At 45.5% G+C, this 22,404-nt stretch overlaps 1 protein-coding gene across 1 annotated transcript in view; it reads right to left on the reverse strand.

Moving 5' to 3' along the window:
- Window positions 1-11,446: 11,446 nt before the first annotated feature.
- The window catches only part of SLC15A1 (solute carrier family 15 member 1), a 51,096-nt gene continuing 40,138 nt past the window's right edge, over window positions 11,447-22,404 (reverse strand). The window contains exons 19-23 of the mRNA XM_044249997.1: window positions 15,548-15,655; window positions 15,314-15,425; window positions 14,516-14,659; window positions 13,323-13,430; window positions 11,447-12,380 (exon numbers count right to left, since the gene is read on the reverse strand). Of these exons, the coding sequence (XP_044105932.1) occupies window positions 12,189-12,380; window positions 13,323-13,430; window positions 14,516-14,659; window positions 15,314-15,425; window positions 15,548-15,655 (664 nt within the window). The 3' untranslated portion in view covers window positions 11,447-12,188. The remainder of the gene's footprint in view (window positions 12,381-13,322; window positions 13,431-14,515; window positions 14,660-15,313; window positions 15,426-15,547; window positions 15,656-22,404) is intronic.

Consider the following 22,404-nt stretch of genomic DNA (forward strand, 5'->3'; position numbering starts at 1 on the left):
GACTTCCTCACCTCCCAGACCAGTGTCAACTCTGCATGGTGTTCTCTGTTAACATGTGACATGTGTCCACACAATCATGAAGGAAAGGAATTTGGGGGTAAAGTCTCCTTCTTTTGACCCCCTCTCCCTCCGTCCCTTTAGCTCTCTCTCAAGAGCACACTCTCACATCGACCATGACAAAGGTAGGTCAGCTATGGGTATTGCCTTCCTATAACGGTAGGAGGAAGTGGTTTCAGAACGAGACAAGAATAACATGGATGGGAAACTGAAAGAAAATGAAGAGATCTGGTCACAGATGACATCACAAAACAGCTGGGTCAATGGGCTCTGAGGGCTGGCCCCCATCAGACTTGCAATCATGGAAGCCCAACCAAGTCCTCGTTACCTAAGTTGGTTTAGGCTGGGGTTTCTGTGACTTGCAGCCAAAGGCAAGTGTACCGCCCGGATTTTATTTCCTTTTGTTTTGTTTCTTATTTCTAACTGACTAAGCAGATGGAAAATGATTAAACACAAAACAAATAAGAAAACCACTTTCTCGGATGCAAGATGGCCAGATCAGAACTTGAGGTTGTCTGGTTCTCAGTGTCAGGATGTCACCAGGAGACACTTCCACTCTTCCCAGATCCCTGGGGTCTCAGCCCCGTTAGGTCTGTCCTGAGTGGACGCGCCAACAGGCTCGTGGCTGGATGTGGCAGAAGGAGCTCACGTGGCAAGCTGACCTACGAGGGTCTGGCAGACAACCCTGGGTTTGGGGAAAACAGGTCAGGGAACCACACCTTGGGAAGCAGGCAGCTTTTCCAAGCACTGTGACCAGACTGTTGGAAAGAATAGAGATAGAAAGCATATTCATTAAAAAGAAGGATGCAATTAGGACTTCTGGATGGAGAGGAGGACTGAATACAAATATTTACATCTATTCCCTCCTTAAACTCACTAAATGACAGTAAAGATGGTGAAATATATATTTTTAAAATGTAGACACTCACAAGAATTGGAGAGAAGACAATATTGACAATTTTGGAAGCTGAACAGCAGATAGATGAATGGTAACTTAGCCGACTTCAGAAAGCTGGATCCCAAGCCAGTAGTAGTAGGGAAGCGACAGAGCAACTCGAATTGCATGCATACATTTACACATATTTACACGCTCACACACACACCTCAGAAATCAGCAGCACCAGGAGGTTAGGATGTAGGCGTGAAGGTGGGGCAGGAGGTAGGAATTCCATCATTAAGCCCTCCCCCCACTGCACAGCTGGGTTCCTCAGCCCCACCATCTCAGTGGTGGCTTCCTCTCTGGAGAGGGTAAAACCAAGGGTCGCAGGCTCCGGAGACAGCTGGCACAGTTGGGGGTAAGATGCAGGTTGAGAGAGCAACAGGTAGGCATAAAGGAAGATTTCCACGCTGGCTGTAAGCTCTCCCTTCCTCCTCATGCTTCCATGCTCTGGTCTGGATCCGCTAAAGGGAAGATCTAAAAATGCCACCTTCTGGGTTTCTGCACTAAAATGGTTCACCCAGATTTCCCTATCTGTGGACCACGGTCTCGTGCACGGAGCCTCCAACCAGCTCTGTAGACCCCTCCTCTGAAATCCGAGCAGACAGCCAAGAATCCCAAGATATTTGAGGAAATGTGCCATTTGAGAAACAGACTAAGAAGCAAACGACTCAGCTAAAAACAGCTTAGAGGGAATAGAGACAACACAGGGGACGAAGACCTCAAAATACCCGCAGCGATGGTCTAGAAGTCAGAAGAGCGGGGAGCCCGAGACAGAAGCTGGATGTGACTAAATAAGGACTCAGGTAATTAGAAAGACTCTTTGGATTGAAGATAGGATGGCAGAAAAATAAAAATAAAAATAAAGATATGGTGGCAGAAATTTAAAAAAATACGTTAGCGAGTTTGGAAAATAAATTGAGGATTTCTCAAAAATCAAACAAATGAAAAAAGGAAGGGAAAAAGGAATAAAACAATTCAAATCTGGTCAAAGGGGAGGAATAACTAAATAATAGAAGTCTAGAGAGCAAAAGAAATGGAGGGAAGATGATTTTTTAATTTTTATTTTTTAATTAAAAATTTTTTTAAAAAGATTTTATTTATTTATTTGACAGAGAGAGATCACAAGTAGGCAGAGAGGCAGACAGAGAGAGATGGAGAAGCAGGTTCCCCGCTGAGCAGAGAACCCGATGCAGGACTCGATCCCAGCACCCTGGGATCACGAACTGAGCTGAAGGCAGAGGCTTTAGCCCACTGAGCCACACAGGCGCACTTAAAAAATTTTTTTAAGAAGATTTTATTTACTTGATAGAGGGAGCACCAGCAGGGGTGCGGTGGGGGGAAGGAGGAGCAGAAGCAGAGGGAGACGAAAAGGGAGAAGCAGACTTCCCACCTAGCAGGGAGCCTGACCCTGGTCTCGATCCCAGGACCCTGAGATCATGACCTGAACCAAAGGCAGATGCTTAACGGACTGAGCCACCCAGGGGAACAACAGATAAAAATAGACCCATGCCTGGGCCGATGGCTGAAACGGATGATGGGGATTAAGGAATATATTTGTTTAGATGAGCTCTGGGTGATGTATGGAAGTGTTGAATCACTGTATTGTACACCCCAAACTAATATAACACTGTATGTTAACTAGCTGGAATTAAATTTTTTTAAAAATGGACTCATGCTAACCTACATCACCATGAAATTTCAAATTCCCAGAAGCCAAGAGATGATCCTACAAGCCTTTAGAGAAAACATTTTCCTAGCAAAGATCAATAATCAGAATGGTTTGGGCTTTTCAATAGTGACACTGAAAAGCTCAGAGACCGTGGGGGTGGTCTCGGAATTCCCGGGGAAAATGGCCTCCAGCTAGAACTCTACATACAGCTGAATGTGAAGCCAATGGGAGACTAGAATGAAAACCCGTCAGACATGGAAAATCCTAGAAAAATTTACCCCCCATATCCACTTCTCAGGAATCAACCACAGAAAAGTGCCTGACCAAAACCAGGAATAACTAAGGGAGAAGAGGGCATAAAATACATACTAGGGGAGGTCCCAAGGTCAAGAAATGATGGGGATTTGAAGATTGTTTTAGAAGGATCTTTTTTGCCTCCAGATTGGAATCTGTTAAAACAAAACAAAACACAACAAAACAAAAATTCAACTAAGTAAAGTTAAATAATTGCTTTAAGTGATTTGGAATCAGGCAGCATCCCATCTGGCAAGGAGGGGTGGGGTGTCCCAAGGGGGGGGGGCATACAAAATGGAAGCATTTAATAGGAAGGGGAGGACGGCAAGAAGTTATTAGCTCAAGAAGCAGAAGGATTGTTTTTGGTAGGGTGGACTTCCTTTGCGGGAGGGGCTGGGGGTCTTTCTTATCATGCAGGTGAAGAAGACCTCCTCTTCCTTTGGGGGATAGAGAGGGCCCAAGCAAGACCACCTCATAGATGCTAACCAGAAAATTCCAGATTCACTGTCTTAAAATTCTACTCCTGCAGAGGTTGAACCTGCCTTTAAGTCTTGGTTTGCTGTCCTGGGGACAAGTGACTCCACCCTGGACCCAGGATTTTCTCTTTAACAAATCTCTCGGTAGGTTCCTGAAGAAACCTCTTGAAGGTGATGAAGAAATTGCTAGGACATGTTGTGCATTTGATCACACTGAGATGAGATTCAGGAAGCCGAAGAAGATCTGGGGTTTGAATTTGTGAAGATCTGTAGAAAAATAAGCAAGCTCGGAGAGGAATGATTAACTCCAGGGCCAAGAGGCCAGGGAAAGCATGGAGCGGAAAACTAATCCCAGCGTACGGTGTGGCTTATGTGAAGATCACATTGACGCAAGCACAACAATGGACCAATGAATAGTGATCGAACTAAAATTAGCACGTGGGTGTGCTGAGACAATGGGGACCCTGTCCTCGCCTCACGCAAGTGTGCATTTGTAGCCCTTGTGTGAACGACAGGGTGTGCGTCAAGGACAAATACGCCTTCTCTCCAGTAGGAAGTTAATATGGAAAGCTAATAAGCAGGCTATTTGGAAGTAAACAATTAGTTGCAAGAGCTCAAGGTGGTTGCCCCTAGGGAGTGGGAACCTGGTGGGACACGAAAACCCAAGGATTGCTGTTTTTTAAGACAAGTCTTGTGGAGATCTTTGCCTTTTTAGACTTTGCTCCTACTGAATCGATAAAGGATAAAAAACTAATTTTTCAGAATGCGTTATATTTGTACAGAGTATTCAGGGCGGTGGGTTGAGTTTGGACAGACATTTTGATTGAGGTGGGCAGTAGAGAGATGACATGCGCACAGAGCGCCAGAAGCCGACCCGCTGCCTTTGCCGCCATCTTGTAAAAGGAGCGCTGAGGCCATAGGGTCCCGGCCTCTCCGCAGTCTTGCCAGACTGTCGGTTAACTGACTGCCCGTCACACCGCACTAGGTTCTCTTTCCTATTTCTGCTGCCCAAACCATATTGCTGTAGGGTCCGCCCTTCTTTGTGGTTTGTTGATTTAACTGCAAGGAGACAGAAATTTCAGAGACCAGGCAAAAGCCTTCCTATGCACTTTAGTCTCTGATAGATGCCACACCCAACTGAGACTTGGTTTCTAGCCACATGGATTTCAACCTTCAGCCTGAAGATGGGACACGTCAACACCGTCTACCTGTAAGGCTTCATGGGCCTGGGCCGATGTTGTTGGCCCTGTGACAGGAGAAGATCAGAAAGGGGGAACAGCCAAGACGACAGGCATCGGGGGTGCAGGAAAATGCCTGTAGGGAGTTCCAGCAAATGGAGGCAGTATTTTAACCAGATGGGAATCTTTCTAGGGCAAAGACGGGGAGCCTAACTCAGGCGTGAAGGGAATCACATCACACCTTTATTGTGTGACAAAATAAGGCCCAGGCAGGGCATCTGTATATAATATTCACAGTCGCTCTGTGATACACAGAAGAAAAGGCACAGTGACCTAGGCTGGCATACCTTGCTGGAGAAAATGATGTACAAATGAGAACTGTCTGCACCAGGGGTTCCCAGCACCACTGAGCGGGCTTCTTAGGGAACCCCCAACACACATCTCCCCCACAGAGGAAAGCCAACACACATTTGCTCAAATCAATTAGCACTCTCCTTTCCATAGATTTCCATAGATTCTCAGGGATCACAGACTGATTTGAACAGGCCCAGAGAGCAAAGGGCCCAGAGGAAGGGCAAGGATGTAGAGGGGGAGGTTTGTGGTTGACAGAGGTGTGATGACCACCATCTTGTGACCCTCGTTATCACAAGAGCACGGAGGAACTTCAGACCTTGGCTTGGAGAAGGTGAGACGTACACAAACCTGGAAAGTCTACAGAACAGAGACAGGTCCATGTTTTAGCTCTATCACTAGGTTTACGACGCCCGCATTGCAGCTTCTAGTGACCCATGATGCTTTAGAAATTGCATTTTCCCCAGGAAGGATTCCTTCGGGTTGATGGGAGGCGGGAGTTCCAACCTAAAGTCCATAGTTTAAGTAGTTGTCTTTAATGACCCATACTACATTCCCACACATTTGCTAGATCTAAAGTTGTTTTTCCAGAAAGGCACATATTATCATTAATCATAGTGTTGGCCTGTTTTCATGGTTTCTATTGTGTTTTTACACAATATCAAACACTTGTGGTTTTTAACCTTAGTTGCTTATTAGAGTCCCCGGAAGCATCCAGAAAAAAAAAAAAAGGTTCTCGGCCTGTAACCCCAAAGTTCTGATTCTAGTGGTTTAGAGTGAGGGCCAGTCATTGGTATTAAAGAATGGTTTAACTCTCCGGTGATTCTAAAACGCAGCCAGTGTTGAGAAACCACTGTTCTGAGAGTTTCCTCCAGGCATGCAAGTCCCCAGTGTGGCCCACAAGGCCCACGCGATCAATCTGGGTCACCCCTCCCTCCGCCCTTGCTCACTGCACTCCAGACACAGGCGCCTCTTTGCTGTGCTCAAACACACCAACCGTACTACCATCTCAGGACATACGCCCTTTTGGGGCCCCTTCTGGAATGTTCTTTCCCTGGACATTTGACTATCTGGTTTCCTCATTCCATTCCGGTCTCTGCTCCAATGGCACCTCCTCAGAGAGGTCCTCCTTGGCCACTCCATTTAAAATACCAGCCTTCCCCAGTCTCTGTCCCCTGACTTCATAGCACTTTATCAACATCCGCTGTTACGTTTTGTATTTACTCTTCTGGCTGACATTAATGCCTGGGAAACAGCAGAAGCTTAATAAATATTTGTTGAATGAATCGGTGAGTGGACGAGGATATACATAAAATCATGCAAACTCGGGCATGAAGGAAGTGCTTTGAGTTTGCTTCCCAGCTCAAAAAAGCCCAGTTGCTTCCTTATACTGCCTGGTGCCATCCTGAGGAACAGCGACCCCAACTGGGATTTGTACCCGAGTCCCAGACAGAATGGAAGTCCACTAGCGCCAGTCCCAAGAAAGAAGCTTCTAGAAACAGACACTCGGTATGTGATGAGGCCTTCTGATGTGTATGCATGAAAAATGTATGATAAGCCTTTCTGACATTTACAAAAGCCTTTTGTTGGCGCCACATATTGCCAAGCGTGTTCTCATCCGCCACCTTGTGGCCAAGCGGCGGCACTTCCAGACAAACCGTGCGTCATACCCGGGCTCTTGTCAAAAGGAAAGTTCGGGGCAGCTGGGTTTGGCCAGGTTTGGCCGGAGCCATTTGGCAGAACACTGTGCACATCTGACCAGGCCCTGATGCTACCAATCTTCCTAGGCTCCCATTTTTTAGAAACAGGAAGCAATGGAGGTGACTGTTCGGTTTGGTGGCTTTTGCTGGGGGACAGCTGAGAGAAAGCTGCCTTGAGCCCCACCTTACCTGGCCTTTGTTCTCCTAGTCTGACGCGGCTTCCACTATGAACCCTGTCACACCGAGACCCCTGTGATTTAGTCCAGGTAACTAAAGGCTTGTAAACTTCCCAAGTTTATCTATTTATCTATTTTGTAACCACCAGTATTCTAAAGCACATTTAGCACAGAGCAGGTGCTTACTAAATAGTTGTTGAAGGGATAAAATAATAATTTCTAGCTAGCATTTATAGAGCACCTACTGCATACCTTGCACTGTATGAAGCCCAGGCATTTTCCATACCCAGTCTCACCCATCATGAGGATACTCCCAGGGCTGGCCCTGAAACTCCCTTAAACCCAGACCAACAGGGACAGTTGGTCCCTGAATTCGTCAGCATGGGCTGCCATGACCAATACCACAGGCCTGGGGGCTTAGACAACAGAAAATAATTTTCTCACGGTTCTGGAGGCTGGAAGTCCAAGATCAAGGTGCCATCAGGGTCAGCTTCTGGTGAGGCCACTCTTCCTGCCTTATGACAGCTGCCTTTTTGTTTTTGTTTTTGTTTTTTAAGATTTTATTTATTTATTTGAGGGAGTGAGAACGAGCAAGCGAGCGAGAGAGCAAACACAAGATGGGGTGGGGAAGGAAGGAGCGGAGGGAGAGGGAGAAGCAGGCTCCCCACTGAGCAGGGAGCCTGACTTGGGGCTCGATCCCAGGACCCAGAGATCATGATCTTTGGATCTGTCTAAAGGCAGACGCTTCACTGACTGAGCCACCCAGATGCCCTGATAGCTGCCTTTTTGCTGTGTGGAAGAGAGAGAAACAGAGAGGGTTGTGGGGAGAGGAGGAGGGAGAGGGGGGAGGGAGAGCGGAGAGAGAGAGGGAGAGAAATCTCCCGCTTCCTCTTCTTAGAACACTACTTCCTCCGAGAAGCTCTCCCGGGTTCCTGGTTCCGGGGACGCCAGCTGTAGGTCCTTAATGCTCATTGGACACACCTGGGTGTGGCTCTGGGTGGCCGAGCGGGACGTGTTAAGAATTCCTTCCAGGTTTGTAAACCGAACCAAGGGCCCCAGTAAGTCCAATGACTTAGCCAAGGTTAGTTCAAGTCCTGCCGGAGCTCATTCGTCTGGGCCCAGCAGTCGTCTGGGCCCAGCAGTCGTCTGGGCCCCAAAGTCCAGCTGAGGAAAGGGTTCTCGGCCTCTTTTGCGGGTGACAGCAAGGCTGGGGAAGGCTCTCAAACCGAGTTCCGCGACAGGTGGCCTGAAGCTCCCTTCTCTCTCTCTCTCTGTCCTGGTGAGGAGGGCGGAGAGCGGTTCAGGGAGACCTTCAGGGAAGCACTTTCTGGGCTCAGCACTCAGGACCGGACGGTCCCCAGGCACGAAGGCTGGCTGCCCAGGACCAGTCCTCTGACTCCCACGAGGCTCGAAGACGTGCCTGGCTGTGCTCCAGCGGCTCGGAGAGGGCAGCCCGACACACCCAGCCCCGGTTCCTTTCACCCCCACGGAGCCGCCAAGTCTCGCTGGAGCGAACCAGAGCTAACATCCAGCAAAAACTCCATCAGCCGTGAACTGGCAGGGGTCAGCAGGATGAGGGAACCCGGGGCTGGAGTGGGGCTGGGTCCCCACAGGTGGACCTCAGAGCCCCAGGCCCGGGCCCTCTCTCCACTGCCTTTGATCAGGTTGGAGTCAGAGGCCCCTGACATGTGGGCTTCTCTCTAGAAAGCCCGCAGGCCCTCTGACACCACAGGGCGGAGGCAGGTGGAAGGAGAATTGCTTTTTATTTTTCTGGGGGCTCTGGGAGGTTTGGGAATGGAGAGTTCTTATTTATTTGTCAGAGAGTTTGAGCCCAAGCGGGGGCGGGCAGCAGGCAGAGGGAGAAGCAGGCTCCCGGCTGAGCAAGGAGCCTGATGCAGGACTCGATCCCAGGACCCCGAGATCATGACCTGAGGCCAAAGCAGACACATAACCCACGGAGCCTGGCACCCGGGAACGGGGAGCTCTTGTTCAGCAAGGCGAGCGCTCTTCACGCCACCAAACTCTACACTTAAGAATGGCCACAGGGCAAGTTTTGTTATGTGTACTTTATCGCAACTAAAAAAAAAAAAAATACTCAGGACAGCTTGCACTTTCTCTGCTGTCTTCTGCCTGCTGTGACTCCCCTGTCTCCTTTTCTCTCCTGTGCTGTCGCTGGCCACCACTCCTTCGGTGACTCAGGCCTCCCTCCTCCCCCCAGGCCACTGCCCCGCAGCAGGCGGTCTTCAGAGCTAAGCCCACCCCCAGGAGCCACGGCTGGGCCTCCCACTGGCACGATGCTCAGACCCCTGGGAGCGGCTTCTGGTGTTTCCAGAACATCACACAGGCCTTCGAGGAGGCCTAGGATGGTAAACTGTGTTTCATCTTTTCTGTTTCAGTCTCCCCTCCCCACAGACGGCCCGTCCTGTCCATCGAGCCCTGCCCTGGGCTGTCCATCTTGGGCTTCGAGGGAACGGCCGCCTCTCGGAAGCTTTCTGGGACCCCCTTCAGCCGGTGCCCCATCACGTGTTTGCATTTTGCTCTGCGGAAGGACACAGAAGAGCCCAGGGGCTTAGGAGGCAGGCCTTTCCGCTCCCACTGGCTTGCGTTCAAACCCTGGCTTGGCCCTCTGCCCGGGAGATGGCCCGGGCCAAGTAACTTCAGCTGGTTGTTCCTCACTTTTCTTATCTCGGAAATGGGAGCAATAAGGCCTTCTTTCGGATTGTTGTAAGGCTCACACTGAGTTAATCCACGCTGTCCATGAAATCGACAGGTCTGGGTATGGCCGGCCGCCTGGGTTCTGGAACCAGACTGTGGACGTGACCTTCAGCAGATTACTTGGTTACTCTGCGGCTGTGTTCCCCTCTGTGGAATGGAAATAACTGCAGCGCAGATCACGTAGGCATCATTTCCATTCACAGGCAAAGCATACCACAGTGTTACTATCAGAGCAGAGCGGGGAGTTCATTCAAATTATTTGGGAGCCTACTGTGTGCCAGCCACCCTGAAACAGAGGGTTTTTAAAACCTCAGAGTGTGTGGTATGCTTTGCCTTGTAGGAGAAATGACACCGGAAAGGTCAAGACTCGCCTGGTGTCACGCAGCCGCTGCACAGACACGTAGGATGAGAGTATCTCTAGAGGATCCAGGATCCGTTCTCTTGCAGTGACAGGCAAGAGCAGACACGGCCAGCGAGAGCTCCGCACTGGAGCCCTGGTTTGCCCTGTCAGAGGCGTGATATGTAAGCGAGAGGGCAGAGTGATGGGAGCGGTACAGGCTCGCCAGACTCCCTTCGGTAGGCTCATCCCCATCATCTACCATCTCACCCCTCCCGGCCCAAGGTTTATGTGTTCGTGTAACACGTCCAGGCCCGCCGAGTTCCACAGAACAAGACACAAGCTTCCAGCTTTCAGCCTAGACAGAGCTGGACAGTGAGGACCCACCAGGGCGTAGAGAGTGGGACAGCCAGGCTGGGGGATGGGAAGCCTCCCCGGGGAGGTGGCCTTAAGCCTGAAAGTGAAGAGAACTCAGCCAGGCGGCCTGGGTGGGCAAAGCTGGTAGAGAGCATGTCTCAGGACTTGATTTTTCTCCTGACCTGGAAATGAGAACTTGATGCATTCCAGAAGAAAGTCACTGTTAGTCTGATCCATGTGAGCAGAGAGAAAGGAGACGTGTCATGAGTTTAAAAAAAAAAAAAAAAAAAAAGTCTTGGGGCACCTAAGTAGCTCAGTCGTTAAACGTCTGCCTTCAGCTCAGGTCATGATCCCAGGGTCCTGGGATCGAGCCCTGCATCGGGCTCCCTGCTCAGGAAGACGCCTGCTTTTCCATCACCCACTCCCCCTTGTGTTCTCTCTCTCGCTGTGTCTCTGTCAAATAAATAATTAATTTAAAAAAAAAAAAAAAAAGTCTTGTAAGCCTCAGTGAAGGAAGGAGGGCTTGATCCGAAGGGTAGGAAAGGCCTTCAGCAGGGTTTGACTCACATCGTGTTTCTCGCTTTGGGTTTGGAGCCTCCCCTTCAGTCCGCGTTCACAGTGCAATGAAGAGTTTTTGCACAAAGCATCTTGGAAGTCCACCACGGGCCCTTCCTCCAGATGGATCACATGAGCAAGTTCCGTGATGGATCACACAGAGCTGTGCGAAAGTTTGAGAACCGCTGCTTGTTTTTGTCAGAGGGACAAAGTAGAACTACTCTGGGTCTGATACCTGAGAGAAATACTGGTAGGACGAATTAAGCATGAATAATTTACACTATTTTATAAGAATTTTTGTTTGAGGGGTGCCCGGGTGGCTCAGTTGGTTAAGTGTCCGACTCTTAATTTCAGCTCAGATCATGATCTCAGGGTCATGGGATCGATCCCTGCATCAGGCTCTGCACCCAGCAGAGAATCTGCTTGAGATTCTCTCTCTCTGCCACTCCACGTGCGTGCCCCCCCAAAAGAAATAAATGTTTTTTTAAAAAGGAAATTTTTTTGAGCAGAAAAAATGGTTGTATTGAGAAAAACACTTCAAGGTGGGACATACATATGCACATACAAAACTCTAAGTAATTGAAGAGAATCTTGGGTATCTATTTCCCCAGGGAAAAAAGAGGACCAGGAAGAAACAAACCTTGATATTTCATGTTCCTGGAATTTATTGTATGTGGACATTGCTTTTGTTCATACTGTTTTCCAACTTCTGATGCCATTTTATTGAGTGCACACAACTTTTAGAATCCAGACACAGATTTCTTATCCTACCCCCAAAACTTACAGACTCCTATTCTTAAGAGTAGGAATGTATTTCATCTTTGAAACTCCAAAAAATCATTACTGGCCATTACCTGAGTGGTCTTTTGAGTCACACAAAAGATAAGCAGAGGTAGGACATGGAAAAAAACAAAACAAAAAAACAAAAGGTAAAGTTATCCATTAATACTAGCTGGTGCTTATCACAGGCCATTCTAAAGCATGTAAATTCACTTTTCACACCAGCTCCTGCTTCACTTAACAGCGTTTCCAAAGAGAGTTAGAATGCAAACAATATACAACTTTGCCACTCTTTCAGAAAATGACTAGTTAGTCCAAAACAACTTAATTTATGTGGTAGAAAAGGAGTTAAAGGCAGGGTATGGATTCGCCATTGTAGAAATGAGTGTGTATGTGTGTGTGTGTGCGTACATTCTTTAAATATGACTTTTCTTAAAAGAAAAAGACTTCTTCCTGAGGTTTAGGTTCATTACTGGCTGCTTGGAAAAGAGCTTTCTTGGTTCACAATTCTGAAGTCTTCCCCATCAGAGTGTCCTGCCACCAGGGGACAGAAGTCAGGGCGTGTTCTGGACCCCAGTCCATTCTCCACTTGCTTCCTGACATTCACATCTGTGTCTGTGAGACGGGAGGTACCGTGGAATATATATTCATCTTCTCTGCATTCTTTTTCTCATCCTCATTATCAAACTGGGCTTCAATCTCCGCTGGATTGACGTAAGTATAGAACCGGGCCATGATGGCAAATATCACGCAGACCACCAGGAGCAACGCCGCGAATAAAACATATTCAGCCCACTTGGAAGGGATTAGAGTTGGAGCAAGAAAAAAACAAAAACAACGCAGGTTATGGTACGGTGTGCCATGTACGGAGTACATTTTCTTGCTATGTCTAGGTAGGAGGTGCTCTGCAATTGAACTGTGATGGAGAATTTGTAGGTGACTACCATAGATACGGAATGGCCGGCTTTTCTTGAATGCCCAAGTACAAAGATAACATTTTTTTTTTTTTGGAACCGCACGGGAGGGCAGAAACCAAGACTCTGGGAGGATGAGAGAAAATTTCTGAAAAACCCATGTTAAGGGACAGAGCTGGCCTCTAGAAGGATGGGGACCAACAGAACAGCATACAGTACTCTGGAGCAAAAAATAACATGCAGAAGTGTTCTAAGTTAAGACCCCACATTATCCTTTGGCAGAATCTTGAGGTCACGAGCTCACAGCAGGGGTACGTGCTCTGATGGGACTTGGAGGGGGAAGTGAACAAACTGATAGGGTAAGGGACGACCCCCTTACAAGACAAATACTGAAATGCTAAAGGAGAGGGCTTCAGTTTCAGAGACGCTCTCATTTTATGGTAGCCGGAAAAATTACAGCTACTCTCAGAAGGGCTCTAACTTTAGGTAACATGAAACTTTGTGGAAAACATGTCTGGCTTGCGGCCATTATGCAACATTCACAGAAGCTAGGAAAGATCTTTCCTTTGATAGTAAACCACATTAGGTTATAGGTATGTTAAGGCAAATCTTGGTATTTTGTCTGTCACTAGCTAACTGTACACAACCAAGTAGAAATACAAAGAATCGGCACACGTTTGGCCAAAAACGCATTTGGTCATCACCCTCTCTGGCTGGTTTTATTCAACCATTAGCTTAGATGACCTCATGTGTATACAGAGGTGGTGAGGGAGAGTCGTCATGATGACCACAGACACACACAGTCTCTTTCCCCACCCCGTACCTGTTCGCTGAACTGGCCTGCTCCCGCTACGATAAGCACAATGATGTTGCCCACAGCCACTGTCAACAGCCATCCTGCTTGAAGCACTGACTTCATGTTGGAGGGGGCCTGGGGAAACAACACGCAGTCAGTCTCTAGATGGCAACGGCACAGCTGCAGAACACAACTTACCGATGCATTCAGTTGGGCAGTCCGCCCTAAAAATGCGCATTGAAAGTGGGTTTCGCATCTATATGTGGGGTCACATATAAAAAAGCTTATCACTTGGGTAACAAGACACCCCAAACACTCATGTACGAACATACAAGAATTCCTTGTTTCCCACTCTCCACATCCTCACAGCGTTGTCCTGAGTTAAATGGGCAAATCTATAGATGAATCAATTCTGTGTCTACAGAAGAGTTTCCAAGCAGAGCCATCCATCCCATTCTCTTTCCCCTAAATGGAGGCTACTCTCTGGGCCAGGAGCTTGCTCTGCTGTGAGCTTCCCTGTCACGCCCCGACACCCCTCTTGTCACCTATGATATGTCATTTTATCCGATTGTGAGGTCATCACAGAAAGGGACTGTCCAACTCATATTTACGATCTTTACCGCAAGACTTAAAGGTGCTAGGCATTGTAGGGTCACAATGACCTTAACTGTATTTTGATGAAATTGTTGAGAAACTAGCTTCTAATCAGCAGAATTGACCTCACGAGTCTCATCTTGAACAGTTGAAAGCAATATCTTTCAACTTTTAAAAGCTGGTCTTTAACCAGCATGTAGCTATGGAGAGATCTCACCTGAGTCTTAATGATTATGAGGACACAACCCAGAAATGAACACCATAATGAACAGTTGATATCATTTAGTTGTTTCAGAACATAGACTCTGCTGCCTATTGTGGCCCTGGTCACGATCATTAATACATCTTTCCCCCCTCAGGGCTGTAAATCTCCAGTATAGGATGTGGAAATGCAGAGTCATATGATACATGCACCCAAGAAGTTAAACAGAGTCATATTATTACTTGATAAAAACATGACTTGGGGGATCCCAAAAACCTTATTTGATGGAAGATACCATAATGCTTTCTAGAACCTTCCCTCCTCCCCCCAGAATCTTTTAAACTATAAATATATTGCTTATTGGAGTTAGGTCCCAACGGGGGTGGGGGTAGGAGAAGGGTGGTAGAAACAATGACCAAGAGACCTGAGAATATGAGAACTCCAGTCCCGTGACAGAGAAAACCACCTCGCCGCACGTGAGGAGGAAATACTGTGGGATCTGCAGAGCCATGTTAACTGTGTTGGGCGAAATATCTTCAAAGATGTGCAGTTCGGGGCAGCCGATATCCTAAACCAATAAGGCAGAAGACAGAAGATATTAAAATGGAGAATTGCTTCTAGAATAAAAACTGCTCAAACAGGCAAATGGAGCTTGGACTTCTAGAACCATGTCATACGATTTGTCAAATAAATACACTTTTTATTTATTTATCTATTTATTTGTTTTAACATCTTAATTTTATCTTTTTCAGTTTTCCAAGATTCACTGTTTATGCACCCACTCAACACTCTATGCAATACAAGCCCTTATGCCCTTTTAAAATATGCAACAGTGTATTTTGTCCTCTCGACGAAATGGCCTTGGTTTTGAAAATCTGTTCACTAGCACTTTCCTCTTAAATCAGACAGTAGAGTGGAAGTCAGGGTTTGTTTAAAACATTGCCATCTCTTTGAACTCAAAGTTTGTAAGTCCATGTAAATAGTCTAGGAAGAGACATCAGATACTGGTCAACATGGACTTTTAGTCAGCCTCAGTTGTCTGTTTAGTTTTATTCTAAAAATAATAGCACATGGAAGTCAACAGTGAGTTAAAGAACTAGTGGCTAACTGAATGAATTCGAAGCCTGTTTAAAACACAGATGCTAATGTTCCTCCATTTCAGTCATGACCAGGTCCTAAATGTTTGAGTAGAACTTCTGATTCAACAGAATGACTCACTGACCGTCCTTCCAATGACATAGGTGAACGCACTACCAAATTCAAGGTTGGATGACTGGAAATTTCTTTCACACTGTTGCGGAATCTGTTGGGTTGAGCTTATTGTTAAGTGTTTTCTGTGGAAAGAAAGAATGATATAAGTTAACTTTCCTGGTATTAACAGCTTCAATGTAACGTTTAAGGAAAAATACTTGAAATCCTTGAACTTGGGAGCACAGTGTCTAGGAGAGGTACTTACACGCCCGAAGGAAAAAATTGATACTCGCTGGCATTGTGACTGGTGACATTCACATAAACCTTGTCGCCCATGGTGATGTTGAAGCTCTCATCAAAACTGTTTATAAATCTGAAACAGAAAACCATCCGTCTTGTGACTGGACCAAGGGGTATTTATTTAGGTCACAGTATATGCCCCTGAACTTGGACTGTGATCTCTTTTGGAAGAGACTTAAGATGTTTATGAAAGAGTTCTAGACTTATAAAGGCAGAAGGAAGCCAACCCAGGTTTGTCATTATTGACGCACTCAGGAGAGCACACCCACAAGAGCTGACCACAGTCTTCTGCCTGGAGCTGTTCTAAGTGCCTGGTAACTAGGAATAGTTCAATGGTGTGTTGGGATATTAGCCTGGATGGAAACAGGAGCTGGTTCCCCCTTCAAGAAGGCAATGCTTTGTATTCCTTGCTCAGAAGCTTTAAAGAACTAAAGGATCGAAGTAGAAGTTGCTTAGTACCGTCTGGGCTTCTTTCTGGGGGTTGGGGATGGAAGGCCATTTTCTGTCCTTTACCTGTAGGAGCCTAAGCAAGGAGGGGCCCCAAAGAGTGGAGAGGAAAAAAAGGGTTGGTCCAGCAACCAGAGACACTTTTGGGGAGCTCACCTCCGAGAGGGAGTTCTGTGTCTGCAGGACCTGGAGGGATGGTGACCGGCGCTCTGCCAGAGCTCCAATGGGAGTGTAGCACCCAGAGCCTTGGTCCTGGGTCTCAAGGCTTCCAGGGGCTGCAAAGTCCTCTATGCCTAAGCGGCTTGCCTTCAAAGGACCATAACGATGGCGACAGTGTGGACAGAAGATCGGATCCCTTCCTTCAGTGTTCCAGGCTATAGAAGACCCTGACACTTTTGCGGCACACCAGCCAGAAGGGTGCTGCCCCCAATGCGACTAGTGGATTTTTCCTGGACAGCTGAGGGAAAGCTTTCAGCAGATTATCCAATTTAAAGGACGGGCACTCATAAGATCATACACCCAAGGACTGCAGACAACAATTTAACCTGTACATTCCTAAAACATGTGGCCACATTTCATCGACTTTGCGGCGACAAGTAATATTGGTCAAATTCTAGGTACTGGGACAACATTTCTCTGAATTAAGCTCAGGCCCTAAAGTCCCTGGGCGTTTGACCTGGTGTATGTGACAGGTGCCTCACTGAGAACGGACTCCTGACCTGGGCCAGCAGGAGCTACGTAGTCGGGCGGACATCTCCGCGTGAAATGGCTGGCTCATAGGGTACCTCTCTGTTTAACGTTTTGAGGAACAGTTTTTCAAATTGTCTGCATCATTTTATCATTCTATATTCCCACCAGCAGTGTAAAAGTCTTCTGATGTGTCCACATCCCCACCACACTTGAAATCCTTGAACTTAGGATTCAAGTTATTACCAGTTTTCTTGGTTGCTTTTGTTTTGGTTTTTGGTGAGACCCTGGTGAGTGTGAAGTGGTACCTCAATGTGGTTTTGATTCTCATTTCCCCAATAATTAATGATGTTGCACTTCTTTCCTAGACTTTTTGACTTTTTCTGTGTTTTCTTTGGAGAAATGTCTCTCTCTCTCTCTCTCTCTTTTTTTTTGTTTTTAAAGATTTCATTCATTTATTTGACACAGAGAGAGAGCACAAGAAGGGGGAGCAGGAGATGGAGAAGCAGACTCCCTGCTGAGCAGGGAGCCCGATGCGGGGCTCAATCCCAGGACCCTGAGATCATGACCTGAGCTGAAGGCAGAGGCTTAACACACTGAGCCACCCAGGTGCCAGAGAAACATCTCTTTAAATACTTTGCCCATTTATTTATTTATTTTTTAATTTTTAATTTTTTAAACATATAATGTATTTTTATCCCCAGGGGCATCGCCAGGTTTACACACGTCACAGCACTCCCCAAAGCACATACCCTCCCCAATGTCCATAATCCCCCCCCCTTCTCCCAATACTTTGCCCATTTAACATACTGGGTTATTTGTCTTTTCACTTTTGAGCTGGAAGAGTTCTTTCCGTATTCAGAATCTCTTATCAATTATGTGATTGCAAATATTTTCTGTCACTCGGTGAGCTGTCTTTTCATTGTCATGATGGTATAACTTGTAGCACGAAAGCTCTCCAGGTGACGAAACCCAAGTGACTATTTTTTTTTTTTTTTTTGGCTTCGTATCCAAGAAACTGCTGTCTAACCCCAGGTCACAAAGATTTATTGTTATTTTTCCTTTATAAATTTTATTGTTTTAGTTATATTGGGTTTAGGATCCACTGCGTACATTTTTGTGTGTGGTCTCAGGTAGGGTCTGACGTCAGTCTTCTGCATGTGGGTATCTGGTGGTCTTAGTACCAAAATGATTTTAATAAACCCACAACTACCTTTAAATGAAGATTTCTCTTTAATCTACTTATGACCATACTCCCTCCTTGAAGGATCTTTTTCAGTATGATAGTCATGGAAACCAAGGCTTGAAATGAACCAAACTTAAAACCAAGCCTATGCCTAGATTTTTCTAACTCTGAAATTGAGCTTTTTAGAAATTAATGAAGCATATATAATCACGTCATCTACATTAATGATTTTTGTACCACTAATGAATAAAAATACTTGTAAAATTAAAAAAATTTTTCTCATTCTCTTAATATATTTTAAATTACTTATAATGCTCAAATTAATTTGGTATAATAATGATATATAATTTTTAACAGATACCATGTTCATGCACTATATGCTTAAATATTTTTACTGGATGTGGTAAAAGCTTTATAAAGATTTTATAATTTATTTATTTGAGAGAGAATAAGTGAAAGAGAGCATGAGGGGGAGAAGGTCCGAGGGAGAAGCAGACTCCTCGTGGAGCTCGGAGCCTAATGCGGGACTCGGGCCCGGGACTCTGCGATCATGATCTGAGCCGAAAGCAGTTGTTCAACTAACTGAGCCACCCAGACACCCCATGATAAAAGCTTTAAAGGCCACCTCTCTAGGGAAACTTTGTACATGGGGACAAAAAAAATCATATATGAATGGGAATTGGAGTACTGTTTGGAAAAATGGAAGCAACCTAAATTTCCTTGAAGAATGGGTAAATAAATTGTGGTATGTACATACAATGGAATATTATATAGTGGTTTGTGTGAGTGGATAAGGGATACTTCTAGAAATATGGATAAGTATTAAAATATTTTATACTATACTTCATAATATATAATATTGCAGAATACACACAGGACCATAATATATTAAGTTTAAAAACATTCTTAAGAACATTGTTTGCAAATATATATATATATATATATATAGAGAGAGAGAGAGAGAGAGAGAGCAATATGTAATATTAAAAAATCCATGAGAGGGTGCCTGGGTGGCTCAGTGCGTTAAGCCGCTGCCTTTGGCTCAGGTCATGATCTCAGGGTCCTGGGATCGAGTCCTGCATCGGGCTCTCTGCTCAGCAGGGAGCCTGCTTCCCTTCCTCTCTCTCTGCCTGCCCCTCTGCCTGCTTGTGATCTCTCTCTGTCAAGTAAATAAATAAAATCTTTAAAAAAAATTCATGAGAAAGATCAATATCAAATTCTCAACCAATTTCAACCCCAGTATTGTCATTTTTTTTTTTTTTGAGAGAGTGAGCAAGCATGTGTAATTGGAGGGAGGGGCAAACGAAGAGTGGGGAGAGAGAAACTTTAGTAGGTTCCATGCTCAACGTGGAGCCCAATGCAGGCCTCGATCTTATGTCTCTGAGATCATGACCTGAGCTGAAATCAAGAGTCTGATACTTAACCAACTGAGCCACCCAGTTGCCCCTGTTGCTTTACTTAAAGGACCCTGTTGAAGGTAGTCCACAGAAGTCTCGCAACTTACTGATACCACATAATTAAAACGATTCCATTGTGTTTAAAATTCTCTCTACTCTTTCTTTAATTCATATATTATTCCAAAATCCAACCTCCTGGCTTTCTCAAAGCTGTTCTATTTATCAGTTAGTTTCTGACATTGGTTTTTCAGAACTTCCCCATTTTATGGATTGCCTCTTGAACATTGCTGAAATAATCAATCTTTTGATCCACAGAAGATATGATGATGCTAATTAAAAGAAAAAAATTTCTGGCTTATCTTTTACTACAGGAGTGGGTTGGTGGGGTAAAATGTTGCTGATTTGATGTGTCCTTTCCCAAATCTCAACAAAGACAATTTTAAAGAAGAATGAAGCTTTAGCATAGCACCAGAACAAGAAAGGATACCACAATTTAGACTGTTCAAAGTTTCCAAAGTTTTGGAGACATTTCTGAAGAAATCAAAACGATGGTTCTGAGCCACAAAGGACATCCCAGAGGTACTTCCAAGATTAGGAAAGGGCCAGACGACCAGCATCAGAGGATTTCCTTCCAGGTCTGCTAGGACAGCTGTCTTTATATGCATGTGTGCAGGACAGAAGAACAATCTGAATTGTATCTCCACCCCTCCCCCAATTCGTATGTTGAAATCCTAACCCTTAGGACCTCAGATGTGACTCTATTTGAGATAGGGTCTTTATTCTTTTTTCAAAGATTTTATTTATTTGAGAGAGAGAATGTGTGTGCATGTGTGCGTGAGTCGGGGAGGGGCAGAAGGAGAGGGAACAGCAGACTCTGCACTGAGCACAGAGCCTGACATGGGGCTTGATGTCAGGATCCCAAGATCATGACCTGAGCCAAAGGCAGATGCTTAACTGACTGAGCCACCCAGGAGCCCCTGGAGGCAGGGCCTTTCAAGAGGTAATATGAAGTCATGAGGGATCCAAGATCACTGGTGTTCTTAGAAGAAGAGATGATCAGGACATAGACACACAGAAGAAAAACCATGTAAAGACAGAGGCAACTCTCTCTAAGGCAAGGGGAGAGGCCTCAGACAAAACAAATCTAGCCAATGCCTTGATGTTGGACTTCAAGCCTCCAGAATCATGAGGGAATAATTTTCTGTTGTTTAAGTCTTCCAGCCTGTGGTACCTTGTGATGGCAGCCTTAGCAAACTCATACAGAAGAGAACAAAGAAAATGAGAAGGAACCAAAAATCAAAAGAACATAGTGCTGGCTACTATTCACATGTAGTTTTACTACAGAGATATGTGAGAACACCAAGGAGAAAGAAGATCCCTAAAGCTTGGTGAGGAGGAAATTAAATCAACTACAGAGAGTGGCAGATGGTATGTGTGTGTGTGTGTGTTTGAGCACAGTTGGGTGTTGGATGCCAATAGAGACAAGCCTCCAGGACTCTGGCAAGAAAATGGCGGCCAACCTATGACTAAGCAGGAGAACAGAAAAGCATTTTTGCGCAAGCAAGGACTTGCAAATTGCCTCACAGATTTTCTCAGTCAGATATCTGAGCACAAGTTTGCAGCCAAACAAGAAAGGTGACCCAGAATTCACGAAAAAAAGACACTAACCTGGACAAATGTTAAAAATTCTGTGAGGGCAGTGGCATCACAGGACTACAGAGCAAAATGCCCTCGTTACATCAAAGGGCATGCTGAAGAGTTGGTTCTCAAAGAGGAAGGTGAATTCCCTGGGTCCATTCTCTGGATCACCCAGGAGGTAAAGGCTCATATGCTTTTGTCAACAAGAGGCCAAGTGAGTCACAGGAAAACGCAAAAGCTGTGCAAGAAAACCTTGGTTTAAAGATGTAGAACCATGGAACAATTCAGGGTATGTAATAGGCTATTCCAATTAACCTTGACATTCAGAACATTTCCATTTGAGGATATATTTTCAAGGATATAAAGTTACATTTCCTTCCCTTTCAGGCTTTTAGTGCATTGTGACTAATATTTTGATCGTCAACTTGTAAATTCTGTCTATTAATCATTTGTAGAATTGACCTAGCACATGGAGAACCCACAAAAGTAAACATTACAAATGTTAACAATGTGAAACAAGCCAGAGGTAAAGAGAGATGAAAAGTTAATTCCATTTCTTCACAATTTCCATTAGTAAGTTAAAATTCATCCTCCTAATCTACACTCCTCTCTCTACTAGTTCATGTTTTACTGGTAACTGGTAAAAGCTGAAATCTGAAATTGTTAAGGAGTGTCACAGGGAAACAGAGATTGGCTGTGAGAGTTGAGGCCAATAGGAGCCCTATCCTCGTTTCTCCCCCAATTTATTCAGATTTTCTAATCTTACTTAAAAAGTGTATTTTCAGGTTCGTCTGAGTGATTCAGTCGGTGAAGTGTCTGCCTTCAGCTCAAGTCCTGATCCCAGAGTCCCAAGATCAGGATCGAGCCCTGCATCGGGCTCCCTGCTCAGCAGGGAGTCTACTTCTCCCTCTAACCCTACCCCCCTCATGCTCTCTCTCACATAAATAAATAAAATCTTTGTTAAAAAGCATATTTACAGTAAATTGGCTTTCTGGTGTACAGTTCTATGAATTTGAACACATGTCTGGATTCAGAGAAGCACCATCACCGCCAAGATATGGACCAGTTCCATCGGCCCCTGGGTCTCCCTCACGCAGACCCATAGCTAAACCTCTCCTCCATCCTAACCCAAGACAACCACTGATCTGTTCCCACATCCTTATCTTTTGTTGGTGGGGGGGGGCATTTCCAGAATGTCACATAAATGGAATTACACAGTAGCTATGTAAGTTTTAAGACAGGGTTCTTTCATGGCACAATACGTTTGAAATTCATTTATATTATTGCCTGTATCACTAGTTCCTTTTTCCTAAGAACTATTCTGTTGTATGGATGTAGTACAGTCTACAGTCAATTGCCTGTTGATCCATCAGCCAAACAAGAAAGGTGACCCAGAATTCACGAAAAAAAGACAGTCTTTGGCAATTCCGAATAGGATTTCCATGAATATTTCTGTTTAGGTTCTTA

The sequence above is a fragment of the Neovison vison genome, chromosome 5, assembly GCF_020171115.1.
Source record: "Neovison vison isolate M4711 chromosome 5, ASM_NN_V1, whole genome shotgun sequence".
Classification (NCBI taxonomy): Eukaryota; Metazoa; Chordata; class Mammalia; order Carnivora; family Mustelidae; genus Neogale; species Neogale vison.